The 16001-nt window shown below is 43.3% G+C and overlaps 1 protein-coding gene across 1 annotated transcript in view; it reads right to left on the bottom strand.

The window, feature by feature from the left end:
• Positions 1-16001, bottom strand: part of shank2b (SH3 and multiple ankyrin repeat domains 2b) — a 201011-nt gene that overhangs the window by 120699 nt on the left and 64311 nt on the right. Inside the window, exon 10 of the mRNA XM_062461519.1 lies at positions 2730-3069. Coding sequence (XP_062317503.1) covers positions 2730-3069 — 340 coding nt within the window. The remainder of the gene's footprint in view (positions 1-2729; positions 3070-16001) is intronic.

Genomic DNA, 16001 nt, shown 5'->3' with positions numbered 1-16001 from the left:
TAGTTATTTCATACCTCCACCAGGCTAATCTACATAGCTGTGGGTAGGTCATCATGATACTGTGAGGTAGCTTGAGGAATGGTCTATGATCTATATGGCTGTATGGCTAGGGAATCGTGCCAGGAACATGTGCAAGAGATGGTATGAGAAACAAGAGATGCTTATGAACAGGATTAATAATATATAAAGACATATTTACATTTAGTCATTTTAGCAGACGCTCTTATCCAGAGCGACTTACAGTAAGTACAGGGACATTCCCCCCGAGGCAAGTAGGGTGAAGTGCCTTGCCCAAGGACACAACGTCATTTGGCACGGCCGGGAATCAAACTGGCAACCTTCAGATTACTAGCCCGACTCCCTCACCGCTCAACCACCTGACTCCCACTATATGCTGATGTGATAAATAATCCAGAGACAGTGAGAGGCGGCTAGAAACTATGTGCTATAACTATATTTATATTATAATGATATTCAAACAAGGCTAACTGACAATTATTGGTTTAGCCTAACTATAAACCCTGATTGTTGGTTAACAACAAACAAAAAGAAATATAAAGCAGGCCTCCAGGCCTAGACGAAGGTGATTACATAAAGGTTTTAAATTTGGAAAATGAGCAGGCGTGGGTAGAGGTATTTATGAAAGGGCACAAGAAAATAGGTCCCCCACATAAGAGCCCATGGTAGAGCAGGAGGAACCAGCAGGAGCAGGCTCCAGTTCTGTTCAGGATCTTTCTTTATCAACATTATCATCATCATTATATATACTGTATATACACATATGTGTGTGTATATATACTGTATATATACACATGAGAAAGAGAGAGAGAGAAAGAGAGAGAAATAATTTGAAATACTTGCGAGCAAATGAAAAGCAGGAGATTGACCTAGATCACATGACCAGCCTGTGCCTGGGAGACTGTGTGAGAAGATCCACCATCGAGCTCATACAGCACTTCCGCTATGGATATAGGTGAACAATACAGTAGACTTGTATTGAGCGTACATACAGACTGTCTGTCACAGACGGTCTCTCGGTTTGAATCATGTGATGGACATATCGTTTGTGTTGGCAGTTAAATGAGGAGATTTGCCTCTGTCCACAGAGATAACCGAGCTATCAACCAGCAATTACTGGATCCCATCCACAGAACACTCTACAGCTGTTAGCGCTTGGCTGGGTTGTCTCCAGTTAAAGCATATTATTTAATACACCACGGACAAGCTCATTGCTGAAAAAACATATGCACCATACGGCAATGGCCATAGCAACCACTCCCGTAACTAGGGACTGTGTCCCAATTTTTTAGCTGCTCTCTCCTTTGAGAGAGCCAGTTATACATGGAGCCAGAAGGGCTTAGGATGAGTATACCTAACCGGTGCACTGTTTGTAGAGAGGGCGAGCTAGGTAGCTAGCTGTCAGAGCAACAAGCCTGACGCAGGATGAACCCAGAAAAAGGCAAGGGCAGGGAAAGGCCAACTTTCAATAGGAACAGTCACATGATCCCTTCTGACATTTATAGAATCAATTTCGTTTAATTTTATTCCCTTTTTCGTTTTCGTTTAAGTGAGTAATTGGCATGGCCCACTTACTGTGCTAGAACCTGGTCTCACTAGACCACCGGGTGTTAGGTGAGGAAATCGCACAGTTGTTGGCTGAGACTGAGACATTGTTGGGGCAGACGGTGCTATCAGCACTGGTGCCACAAAATTCATATTCAGATGTAAACACAGAGTCAGAGGGACATTTGCCTAGCCCTCTTCAAACTCACACCTTCTCAAACTAACAAACAATGCATACACACACCTCCACAAACTACCAAACACTACACAAACACTTCCACAAACTACCAAACACTGCACACACCTTCTCAAACTTCCAAACACTACACACACACTTTCTCAAACTATCAAACAGTACACACACACACCTTCCTTCTACTGACTAAATGATAAACTGCAAATGTGGACTTTTCACAGAAACGCCTTTGTAAGCAGAGATTTGTTAAAACATTTGTTGACCGAGACCGTTGAAAAGTCCATATTTGGTTTCTTATATATTACAACAATACGTGGGAAAATCCCAAATCAAACACGACGAATCTAGAGCAGACCATGTTGTCAAGGTCAATCGCTACATCTCCAAGGCAACTGCTTGTTGCTAGGACCGTAAAAAAACTTTTGCAGACCTCTGTGAACTTTTAGAAGTCTGCAAACGTTTTTGCAGACTTCTGAGAACTTCTCTGGACCAATAAGAACAGCGTATTGGTCTAATTATAATAATAGTAAAACCTACATAGTTCCTCTTTGTTCCACTATGCAAGGTGAAGAGACCAGGAGGCCCAAGACATGCAGGTGTTTATTCTGTGCAAAGGGATGTCAGATCAAGTCTTGTACTCAAATAAATGAAGTATCCTGCAATGTGTAATCTTGTTTGAGATCTCAAAACCTCAAACTCAAAGGCTTTAGGTTTGCAGGCTCACACACATCCTGAGTTTGGCTCTAGGAATAGAATAGTGACTGTAGACAATAATATCTCCAAATACAACCCCCCCCCCCCAAAAAAAATTATTGACAAAAATAGACTTGATGAAGCACTCAGTGAATGTGTTTGTTTGGTGTGATGAGTTAAGCCTGCATATGACGCTCAATGCGTACTTTCTGTTCCTCCATCTTGTTTTGGGCTACATTGCCACCACATAAGTCATGGCGTGCTCCATGCTACTCACCTGGGCTGGCGCTGAGGGGGGTGTCTCCGCCCCTCTTCCCCCAGACGCCCCAGGGAGGGGGAGCGGCTCCTGGGCGGAGGACGCCCGCCCTTGACCCCGCCAACAGTCTTGATGGTGCCGTTGGGGCTGCTCTGCATCTGGGGGGGTCTGCGAGGGGAGAGGCTGCGCAGGGGGGAGGCAGACGGGGAGGGTAGCGGAGAGCGGTCCGGAGGCAGCTTGAAGGAGTGGACGTTGAGGTTGTTGTCGCTGTTGGAGCGCAGCAGCACGCGGGGGGCCGCAAGGGAGCTGCGGGGGGGCTGCTGGCGAAGGGGCTGCTGGGACGGCGGCTCCCTGAAAGGCACTGAAGGGAGGGGGGGGGGGGTTGCAGGATGGAGGGATGACGAAGGGGAGCAGGAGTGAAGAGGTGGAAGAAGCAGGGAGATGGAGAAGAAGAGTGGAGAGAGAGAGACGGGGAAAAAATAACAAAGATGGAAGATGGGGGGTGCGGAGGGCGAAGGAGGGAGAAAGGGGGGATGGAGAGGGGAGAAGAAGAGGAGGAGGGAGTATGTGTGGTGTGAGGTGGGGGGGGTTGAGGGGGAGTGAGAGAGAATGGCAGAGAACAAAACAGGGCATGTGGAGGAGAGAGAGGACAGGAGGTTCAGACAGAGATAGGTATGAACACAGAGAGAGTATGTGGTAGAGTAGGTAGAAAAAGAAGGGTAAGAAGGAAAAATAAATTAGATCACATAGCAGGAGTAGTGCATTATTGTAGATTACTATGATGTACTGACAACCTCAAATCTATCTCAGAAGTGTAACACACAGTACAGTATGTGATACTGGGGTCACCATCCTGCATCCTCCAGGTCACTCCCTTCGCTTCCCTGCACCCCACCCTACATCAACCCTTCTGCTCCCCCCTCCTAGCCAGGGTTAATGGGTATGTCTCTGCTGCCTAGGTTACAGCAAGTCAGAGGAGAACACATGGTATCAGTATAAACAGAGTTAAACCCTGGAGAGTAGGGTCATTCAGAGTGCTCACATGAGATAGTGGTGTACTCTTTTTTTATCTTGTCCTCCCCATGTCTCAACTCTCTCTGCCTCTTCCACCCAGTCCTTTGGCCTCTCCAGAGGTAACATCCGGATGGCCTATCACTAATAAGAAAGCTACAACACCACTGTAAGACAAAGAATGTTCCACCAGGGAGGGGACCACAACAAACACCACTGCTCTTAAAGACTTTTATTTCAAGTCTCATACAGAATTACTAATTCAACAATGATTAAAGTGCACACATCACTGCACAGATCGGTGACTTGTTTCAGTAGTTTCTAAGGGACACACACAGGGAAACAGTTTCTATTCCCCTGAGACTCTTTGATGCTAATTATGAAAAGCTGGAGCTGTCAACATTTGCATAAAGGTAAAGAGAGTTACAGTATTGGCTGTAATTAACTGTAACAGAACAAAAAATTCATTGAATTGTGTTTCGGTAACTTTGTTGGCATCACTCTGATCACTTGTGAATCCCACTGATTCACATTAAACATGCTTTACATTTTGATCAGTAAATTGCCTTTGTTTTGAGGAAACACATTAAACATGCTTTACATTTTGATCAGTAAATTGCCTTTGTTTTGAGGAAACACAATCATTGTATAGTAGAATAAACCTGAGTGACTGATGAGAAACAAGCACCAAACCATTCCGTTTCTGTCTCGTCAGAAAGTTTATATCAGCCCACACAAAAACAAAAACCTTGTAAATCTATCCTGCCCTACAGTACAGTAAGTGTCTTACCTTCTTTCTTCAAGGCATTTAAAAAAGACTTCATATTGACCCCGTGACTCCTTATTGCTTAACGGTTCATTTTCAAACTAGGCAGGCTTGAAAACAGGGCTGGAAAAGCACTCTGGAGAGCGAAGTAGATCCGAGTTTGGTATAGAGAGAGCAGAGCAGCGTTATGCATGCAGAGTGACAGGAAGAGAAGCTGGCGAGCAGGGGAACCACGCCACATGATTCCTCATATCACCGGGAGGATGGCAGCTTAGCGCGCTGCTCCGCACACACACATCCTCTCTCTCTTTTCACTCACTCTCACTCTTTCTCGTTTTATTTCTTGCTCAGCACTCTTTCAATTTCCTTCACTGTAGGCTCTCTCTCTCTCTCTCTCTGCTCTCTACTACTCTCGCTCTGCTCTTTCTCTCCTTGTTTTCCTCTCTCCCATATTCCACAGAAAAGCCCTTTGACACGAGGCACACACTATCATAGAGCAAACTGCGCGGGGGGGGATTAAATGAGAGAGAGAGAGAGAGAGAGAAAGAAAGAGAGAGAGGGAGAGATCGGAAGAATGTACACAACACATCATTTCTTGAGTGGGAGCAAGAATGTGTCACTTGTGTTCCTCTCAAAATGATAACCTCTGCTTCATCCCCCACCCATATAATTACCCTCAACAACTCTGCTAGTCACTCTGATTTCAGTTCAGACTTGATTGCCTAAACACTGATTTTAGAATCTCTGTGGATGTCAGGCAACGTGATGGATTTGTGGGTGCCAAACATTACTAACTGGGAAAAATACAGAAGTATTTTATTAAATACAGCCTAAATTAAACATGCATAAATATTTTTTTCTGTAGGAACGCAGGAAAGCGGCATGCTTAACCCCTCACTTCCCAAGGAACAGCTGTATCGGAAACAAACCCTTTTGTGTTGCTAGGCAACCTCAGCAAAGAAGTCTAAATTTGTCACTGCAAGTTGTTTTTGGTTGTGAAATGATCTGACGCCCAGTGTGTGTGTGTGTGTGTGTGTGTGTGTGTGTGTGTGTGTGTGTGTGTGTGTGTGTGCGCGCGTGTAAGCGTGTTTCTGTAGACGAACGTGCTTGTGAGGACATTTCTAATCATCAAAGGAATGTGGGAGAATTCCTGGAGAACGAGAGTGTTTGGGAAAATGACACCGACTACCCAGTCCTAAAGGAAGGGATTTAGCATTTTAATTGGCTAAAGAGTCACCTTGATCTAGAGCTTTTTCATGTTTGTCCTATTTTAAAACCCTTCGTTGATCAATCACCGACCAATGATGTCACAACTAATAATGTAGCAGGAGTATTACTAGCGGTCTATGTATAATTTGTTATACTGTTGGTACTACTGTAGGGCAATGGTAATGTGTTACAGTGTCGGAGTCAGATGGCTGAGCGGTGAGGGAGTCGGGCTAGTAATCTGAAGGTTGCCAGTTCGATTCCCAGCCACGCCAAATGATGTTGTGTCCTTGGGCAAGGCACTTCACTCTACTTGGTTCGGGGGGAATGTCCTGTACTTACTGTAAGTCGCTCTGGATAAGAGTGTCTGCTAAATGACAAAAAAAAATAAAAAAAAATAACATAGGTCTATGGTAATATTAATACAACATTATAGAAGGTATACATGTAATATCATGGAATTTTTAAGCTTTACTTGAAATCAGTGAAACTGAATGCATTGAGATGGATTGAGAGCTTTGAGTGCTAAGGGAAGGGGGTGGGGGTCCCCCTGGAATACCATTCCTATAGAATGCGTCTACAGCAGACAGCCTCACTGACAAATTCCTGCGATCTTTAATGGGTAAAATACCAGCTGGAGCATCAAGATACTCATTAAAACCAAAATGCACGATCGTTCAGGAAATAACAGATATCAGCAGATCAGGATAGATCAATTGAACAGTGCACAGGATGTCAGACAGGTCTCTTTGTGCTTTGATACAAGGGATAAAACATTCAACATTTGAATGGTGACACAAAATGCATTTCTTCATACAATGCAGCACTACAGAGAGGCCTCTCATGAACTGACATTCTCCCCTAACGACTATGGTAGAAACTAGTTGAGGACCATTTTATGAGGACCCCCCTCCCCCCCCCCCTCCTTCATACATACACAGCTTCGGAATCCCCACCGAGCACCAACCAAGTCACAGATCCCGTAAGCCAATTATCTCATGGATCTGGGAACCATGGCAACGACAGGGAGTCTATGCCACATACAAGGCCTAGATTTACATAGTTGACTTCTATACAGTAACAGACATATAGCCTACACACACAAGCCTACAGTACGTATCTATCCAGCAGCCTTATGAGCTTTGTGATGTGATGTAACAGTGGATATGGTGTGATGTAACAGTGGAGACGGTGGCTGGCTAGGCTCCTGTATTCACCATGTCTGACACTGGCAGACATGTCACCCTGACATTGTCCTGTCACTGTCACCCTAAGACCACCTGGATGTCTTCTTGGTCTAATGGCAGCCGCTTTAGCAAAGCTAGTGAGAAATCTGGGTTTGATGCCTGCTGTGTTCTACATACTTACAAGGGTCAGTTTAGCGGATTAGGTAACATTCTGAATTCCTGTGACCAAATGGTGGATCTCAGGCAATATTCTGTATCTCTGGGTGTTTAGAGAGCCCTCCAGTAGCAGTTTTGCATTGCTAGTTCTACTGGAAACAGCAGCCATGGCAACCCAGTGGGCATGCTGTGTAGGTAACCATGTGTACAGTAGAACTTGTCTGCCTGTTGGCAGAGCACACAGCAGACATGCAGCTGACATGGGCTTGAATCCTAGCCCACCAGGCACCTTGGTGACACTACGCCATGAGTTCAAGAAGTCAGATGAGGGGGCCTGTGGGGGATTGGGCAGTTGGGTGGGGGATGTGGGTTGGGGGTGGGGAGGACAGAACAGCTGGATAGATGTGATGAGTGGGAAAGATGACAAGGGAGATTTAAATACTCCAGCATTTCTCTGCCTTGAGGCTGCCTTGTACAGTACAGGAAGAAATATGGATTCAGATAAGATATGTAGTGAAGCCCAGCTGCTTTCTACAGAGCTTAACTGGAAACTAACAACGCTCAGAGTTGAAGTATGCATGAGACCTGAAAATATGGCTGGGCAAAGTCACATATGTGTAAGTGCATGCACGTGAGTTCACCTGAGAACCAGAATTTAATCATGTGTGTGAAGGTGGGCTTCCATTTGTGTGCGGAAATGTGTGTGTCTTTATCTCCATCGCTCTGCTACTATACAGTGTATGTAGGTCAGCTCCACTGTGTGTTGCTCCTGCTAAGAGTGGATTCAGATGTAGGGTTGGAGAGGGAGGAGAACTGACAGCAGAGAGGAGTAGACACGGGTATGCTGTGAGTAGACCAGGGGGGTATTCCAGGTAGCGGGTTTAACAAACCATGACACTAACCCTGAACTCTGAGTTGATCTACTCTAAAATGGGTAACTCCGACTTTTCGGTTCCAGAAAATTTGAATTTGTTAAGTCAACTCGGAGTATCCTACGTCAACTCTGAGTTAAGCAAGGGCATGAGAACTATTAAAAGCCAACATCAATGGAGCTCCGATACTAGGATCCACCATGGCACCCGGCGACAAAAAACGTTGCCCTACTTCACCACACTTCAGATATAAGTTTTATTTCATGTTGATGGTCAATCTAAGCACATATTCCGGAAAAAAGCAACACGGCTGTAGCAGCGTATACAATTGGCGTGGGAGACAATTGCTGCCGAGTCAATGCATACATTTGAATGCAATAGCCAGTCCATACATTGAACATTTAACCCCACTGTCCGTTAATATTACAGGAGAAAAAGTGGTGGACTTAAAATTAAAATAAAATAGCATGTTAAATGTAATATTAAATATTAAAAAATACTACGAACAGGTAAGGCATATTTTGCTTAGGCCTATACGCTTGTAATTGTAGCCTCTACGTAACCTTGGTTTTAATCATATTCGGCATGATACAAAGTAAATAGCCTTTCAATTGGTGCCTATTTCAACTTGTAGTAGCAGTTACCTCCAACAGAATGCTTTTCATCACAGGATGATGATGATGATTAAGATGATGAAAAGACACTGCCGCAGAAATGTATGGAGAGAATTATGTATGGTAGCTACTGGTAGTTCACTCCCCATGTACTTTTATTTACAGGCTTGTGTGGAATTGTCAGTTACACTGACATCATGACAATAATGAATATAAAAAACGATTTGCACATTCTGATCCTGTTGAACAGAGCATAGATGCTGTATACAGTGAGATGTTCATTTAATGGCAGGTGAATTCTGCATGTGGAAATGTGGAATTTTATGTAATCTCTTAGGGCACTACTTAGGGCAGAAGAATAAAGGCTGATCTTGTAAGGCTATCAACCTGCCCCCACCTCTCATATGGTAAAATCTGGAGTTACTGGATGGAGTCTCAACTTGATGGCTCTCACACATCATTGTGTAAGTTACTGTAGCATTTCTAGTCATATGTCGATAACTAAGGTTCAAGATTGTGGTGTGACTAGTAGTTCTTGGGTATAAAAGGAATTGTGAAGCATTGTTCTGTGGATTCTTGATCTCCTGAGACCTTCTCCTCAGCTCTGGCTTGTCCTACTCCTTCTTCCCCACCTCTTGCTTTCTATCTGGTTTACAATAATCATGGTAGAGTAGGTAGGAATCCTGTTAAATTTGCCTGAAAACGCCTAAACAGCATACCCAAAGTAAATTGAAAGCTGTTCTTGAACCATTTGGAGTACATTTGGAGCATGTAAATGGTCTCTTTTGAAAGGTGACACTCTGAAGTTATTTCCCCTGTTGTCAGGACCCCTGTCAGTCCTACTGGTGTTGAGTAATAGAAGCTTGAACACAAGGAAAGTGAAAGTTTCTATTTCCGCCTATATTTTGTTTTGAAAACAGAGGCCTGAAGAGGCCTAGAGGTGGTAGGTATTAGCTGGAAGACAGAATTGGACCACAGCTTGAAGCCTAACCCAATAGGGGTTATGCGCAACATTCTTCCGGGTTCTACAAAACAGATGTAACTACTTCCGGCCGTCCGCCACTGAGGTAAACACAGCGTAGTAATGGCCACCTTCGGTGTTTACAGGAGCTACCCTTAAATACAATTTCCGATGTACACCGTATTGCCAAACGGACGTCCAGAGCCCCGAGTACTCTGTTAGACAAGGTATTTAAGTTTTACGCCTCCTCATTCATTCATAATTATAAAGGTATGTAATATATGTAGCTTTTGCTAATGGCATCGGATATAGCGATAGTGTTAGCCTATAGACTTGTATGCTATCAGTAGTTTAGTCTTTTATTTTTGCTCGCAGACGATTAAAACAGTCAAACGAAGACTGCATTTTAGCGATGGGGTTATAGTACCAACAGTATAATTACTACGATGTCCTGTGTGGTCAACCGTTATGTAATCCATCTGACTGTAGGTCTAATGTGTCGACTGTAGGTCTAATGTAGACTGCAGTTCTGTCAGGTGTTTCAGATTTCTAAAATATTGTTAGAATAATGATAAAAGTACTGAATGGATGAATGCTGTATCTTCTTGTCCACCAGTTTCAAACAAAGACAGGTTGAACGGTACTATCAGTGTCAGAGCAGCTTGTCACAGGTCCATGCAGAAGAATAAAAAACCACACAGCTTGAGAGTAGGCTAATGTTTAGGGATGGGTTTGGGTATTCTGTTCAATTTTGCAGTCTGTTCCAGTTCAATGACTGCAGAATAGCATGCGTTCATCATGCGTACATTACAACTGCTTTCATTTGACCATGAGCATGTTCTCGACTATGTAAACATTCTTCTGAGACACTTGATAAATGGCTATAGTCTACCTGTTAGTGGAGAAGTAAGGTAATTGGGGCAAAGTTGATTGACAGTAAATCTTTCTATTGCAACATATTTGGTATGGTATACCTCACCTCGTATTGTAATAGACTTGTAGGAAACCCCTTGTCAACAAACTTACCCCAGCAACTTTACTAGGGTTAGTCTAGTAGGGTCTATCTAGTAGCAAAATTCACTTCAAAAACACTTCAGAGGATACATCAGTATCAATGTTTGTCTAATTGTCTCTTTGTGTATTTTACACAGATAGTGCTATGTGATTCAGAACCTTTCGTCATGACCTCCAGTCAGTGTTCGTGCAAAGCTGGCACAGCAGTGTGTAATGACACTGCTGCACTGCTCTTTCAGACAGCTCATTACTCAGAGCTCAATATCCAGGTTGTCAGAGCTCAATATCCAGGTTGTCCCCCCTGTTCATGCCTGCACAGAAACTGAACAACAATAGCACAAGCCCAGAACTACAGTAAGGGTTGAGGCAAATGTACTGTATATGTATGTAAGAGTTAGGCTATGTATGCAGCAATAAAAATTGTAAATTGCTAAAAGAAAGTATTGTGATCTAAGGTCAGAAGCATTTTGAGGTGCAGCGTAATATAGTGGAGACTCAGTTTATTTTCCGAGCGGTAAATGGGACTGCACCCGACTACATCAAGTCTCTCCCCCAGCCTTACACCCCCACCCACCAACTACGGTCTTCTTCTGACAACCGTCAGGTGGTCCCACCGCTCAAGAGTGCCCGGTCCCAAAACAAGCTCTTCTCCTGTCTGGCCCCCCAATGGTGGAATCAATTCCCCACCTCCATCAGAGACACTGACTGTCTCCCCACGTTCAAGAAAAGGCTGAAGACGCACTTGTTCCGGTACTTAGGAATGATTGGCTGGACCTGATGTTAGTTTCCTCCAGGATCACAATGACTCTTATTGAGAGACTTGTTGCTCTTGTTGGTTAGTTGTAACTGACTTAAAGTTATTGTACTCGCTGTGAATTATATTATTGTTGCTTGCTTTTTATACAGGTACACTCTTGCACTTCTGAAGTTCATGTTGTTTAATTGTAACTTGTCTAAACATGCTCTTATGGTTCTTCCCTTTGGGACTTATTTGGTTTTTCACAATGTATGCTTCATGTTTTGGCTATCCGCAATGTTTGTATCTCGTTGTTATGATCAGTGACCTATGCACTTTTGTAAAGCTCTCTCTTGGAAGTCGCTTTGGATAAAAGTGTCTGCTAAATGCATAAATGTAACTATCCCTCCAACGTCAACAGCTGCAAAGTTCCATAGTCTTCGGGTCTTTTACCAAATGATGGAGTGGAAAGGGGGAAGTGAACGTATGGACCAAAAGACTGGGGGTGGCATGTTTTGGATGGGAGATTTATGCCAATAATGACAATCAGGTCATTGGCAGAAGGATGATTGGATGTATTTGTCATATGAATGGTGTTTCTGCCTATTCAAATTAGAGCATATTCAATAAGTGTGGAGCTCATGTGCATATTCAAATTAATTTCAAAAGAAACTTGTAATACAAAAAAAGTTACTTTTCATGTATACTTTTACTATGTTAAGTTTTATTGTGGTAGGAGTAAAGGAAAAAATTAAGCCTATTTGGGTGTATTTTGGGCATATTCGATTCGTGTATAGCTCATTTGCATATTAACATTCATTTTTAAAGAACTTGTAATACAAAAATTGTTTACTTGTCATGGGTAGTTTCAGTGTGTAAAGTTTCATTTTGATAGGAGTAAAGAAAAAAAAATAGCCCCATTGGGGTGTAATGTTGCCTGGCCTTATTGGCACACATCTCGGATTGATGAGAATTTAACATATTTTCTCAACTAGGATTTCTTAGGACTTTTAGTATGTTGTTCTGGACACCTCATAGAAATGATCTAAGCTGCAAAAAAAAAAAAAATACATTTAGTCTGTCGTAAAACGCTACTTTGCCTGGACTAATAGTAACAAAGTTACATACTAGCTAGTTATAACAGTTGCACAGAAAGAGACACAATATGACAACGAAGTCCAAGTGGACTCAAAGAACGCAGTGTTCGGCAATCAACTGCAACAACTACCAATGTGACAGTATTTATGCCTTTCATCGCTTTCCCAAAGACCCTGACAGGTAAATTTTGTCGGTAGCGTAATCTTATGCACCTGCTAACTTTAACGTTTTTTTTGTCTAGTAGTAGGCTAGTAAACTTAATTCCTTCTAGGAACTGCAGGTCCTAGCCATAGAAACCAGAATAATGATTTATATGGATATGTAAATTAAAATGAGCTTCTTAAATTAATTTGCTGAATTCATATATTTCATTGATAACTTATTTGTGTATGTACTGTAGGCTAACGTTGTAATGTGTGGAGCTAGCGTTAGGTTACCTCCTGGGAAACGGTCTAACGTTAGGCTATTATAACGTTATATAAACTCATCACTTTATTCTTACCTGTCACACTTAGCCTAATGTAGAGAGTAATATAATTTATAAAATGCTTGAACTTCTCTGTCAATATAAGTTCTTTGCATCACCTAGCGCTGCAGATATGTACGGAAGTGAGAAGCGGAAACGATTACATCTGTTTTCCGGTTCGAATGCTGGGCGCTCCGCATAACCCCTATTAGGGTCAATAATAATTTGCAGTCGCAGAAAAAGATTTGCAGTCGCAGAAAACGATTAGCAGGAGCAGAAAACGATTTTCAGGAGCAGAAAAAGATTTGCAGTCGCAGAAAATGATTTGCAGGAGCAGAAATAGTTTTGCATCCGTAAAAAGTGTTGTATTATGCGAATTATTTTTGACAAACACTTTTTTTACGGATGTAAATCTTTTTCTGCGACTGAAAATTATTATCGACCCTAATTTGACTCCATATCAATGGGACATGGAAGCTCCTATTGGGTCAAACAAGGTGTCAATCGAAAGGGCAGAGTGTAGCGGCCATTTTAAGACTATTCACTCGTAAGTACTCGAACCACATCTCCTCCTATGAGCGATAGTGCGTGAGAGACTGAAATAAAAATAATTGGCGAAAGAAGAATGAAGCAACAAGATCGTGGCTATGTGTGGATATAATTCATTGTTTGGACAACTACTCGACATGGTTAGATACTTTGGACCTTTGGAAATGTAAGCAGATGAGGTTTTGATGGGTTGTTTGCATACCTGGACCATTCCGAAGTAATGGTAGGTAACTATGGTCGTATGAACGAGTCAAGGCGACTTGGATGTACACAGTTAAGGCCAAATTATACTACTCCGACTCCATTACGGACAGACAGACTGACTGAGTCGGACGGATTCGTTGAATGTATTGTACTCCGAGGGCTGTGGGTGCTGAAAACAATTTCAACGTTTTTTTGTAAGTCGTCGTCGAGTGTTTATTTACCTAGGTTATCGAGAAGTCGGAGCAAATTGACAAATTAGCCGTTTCATCAATAAAATACGCACATTTTCAGCAACTACACTGCCCATTTCTCGTCACATTTGAATTCAGATGCTGATTTATATGTACTTTTTAGCTGATATGAATTGTAAAAACTTACAGCAATTGCGGTCAAAGGATTCTGTTCGTCCTGTTTATCACGGCAACCCCGCCCCCGCCCCTGACGCAAGCGGTTCTTAATACCGACCAATCACAGCCAAGGGGTATCCGTAAAATGACGGACGGACAGACGGATAGTCAGGAGAATCAGGAGGTGCACGTAGAGCTCTCCGTGGGGCTCGGAGAGGGCGTGGGAGAGGGCGTTCCATGTCGGAGAGGGCGTTCCCTGTGTCCGTGTCCGTGAAAACGGAGCAGTATAAATCGGCCTTTATACTTGTTTATTTACCAGGGCTGTTGTATAACTGGGCTGTTGTTCTGGCCACAGCCCACGCCGCTAAATCATCACGCTAGCAACAGAAATTCATACACTGTCTTTCCACTTCTCAAGCCAAAACAGAGAGAGAGATATCATTCCACTTCTCAAGCCAAAACAGAGAGAGAGATATCAAGACAGTAGCTCTTACGTATAACTTCACAAACCCCGCGAGATTACCCAACATCCCCCCAACATTACTGTCTGCCCTGAACTCTGAATGCATGAAAACAATAAAGCAATAACTATAACACAGGGTCGTTACAATATATTGGTCACCAGACAAAGACGTTGAACTAGACCCCGAGATACTTGAACTAGACCCAGAGATACTTGAACTAGACCCCGACATACTTGAACTAGATCCCGAGATACTTGAGTTCAAGTATCTCGGGGTCTTGTTCACGAGTGAGGGAAGAATGGAGCAGGAGATCGACTGGCGTATCGGTGCGGCGTCCGCAGTGATGCAGGCTCTGCATCGGTCCGTCGTGGTGAAGAAGTAGCTGAGTCGAAAGGGGAAGCTCTCTATTTACCAGTCAATCTACGTTCCTACCCTCACCTATGGTCACAAATTGTGGGTAGTGACGAAAGAACGAGATCGCGAATACAAGCGGCCGAAATGAGTTTTCTCCGCAGGGTGTCCGGGCTCTCCCTTAGAGATAGGGTGAGAAGCTCGGTCACCCGGGAGGGGCTCAGAGTAGAACCGCTGCTCCTCAATGTCGAGAGGGGCCAGTTGAGGTGGCTCGGGCATCTGATAAGGATGCCTCCTGGACGCCTCCCTGGTGAAGTGTTCTGGGCACGTCCCACTGGGAAGAGGCCCTGGGGGAAGACCCAGGACACACTGGAGGGACTATGTCTCTCGGCTGGCCTGGGAACGCCTCGGGGTCCCCCAGGAAGAGCTGGTGGAAGTGGCCGGGGAGAGGGAAGTCTGGGCCTCTCTGCTTAGGTTGCTGCCCCCGCGACCCGTCCCCCGGAAAAGCGGCAGATGATGGATGGATGGACAGACAAAGACGTTGACTGTACTGTTGCGACTTGATCTTGAAATGGTTTATTTCAATGGAAGCACAAGAATCGTAGCTTTCCAATGATGTACAACATGTGTAGCAAAATATATTTGTTAACATTTAGTGGGTAGTAACTGGGGGAGGAGGAGGCAGCGTTTCGGGCCCGGACCGAAATCAGGTTTGATTTCATTCATTTGCAATATGATTAAATGATTATTTTATTAAACCTTACTTTGACCATTCTTGCTCTGATTTAACCCATAGAGTCAAATAATTAATTCCATTGGTATTGGCATACACTGTTCAGTTTCCCATTTTCGATCAAACCATAGGGGAATTAGTTTCGGTTGTTTGGACAATATTGATACTCTACAATCTTGAAATATATTTGCTGAAACACCAGTTACAGGACGGCACATGGTCACAGGTGAATCATGTCAATTGTAGGATAGCCGTTAAAAACGCTCATTGTTGGATTTATATTTGTAGGCAATGAAGAAGACCAAATACAATTTCAAGTACAGAGCGTACAATTTCTGGGGAAATTGTAGGGTGTGCTTGCTTGCGTCAGTTGCAGATGGGTCCGTTTATTATGAAACAAGCTGAACCCCCTTTGAAACAAGCTATTTTAACAACGTTGTCCCCGGAAGTATTTTTCAGATGGAATCGCAATTCAAACAGTACCATCTGCTAACTGAAAATATGCCCCCAAATACGTAAATAAGCTTGATATTTATTTAGGGGAAAATGGCTAATTCA

Source organism: Osmerus eperlanus, chromosome 5 (assembly GCF_963692335.1).
Source record: "Osmerus eperlanus chromosome 5, fOsmEpe2.1, whole genome shotgun sequence".
Lineage (NCBI taxonomy): Eukaryota > Metazoa > Chordata > Actinopteri > Osmeriformes > Osmeridae > Osmerus > Osmerus eperlanus.
This window is presented reverse-complemented; position numbering and strand designations above follow the sequence as displayed.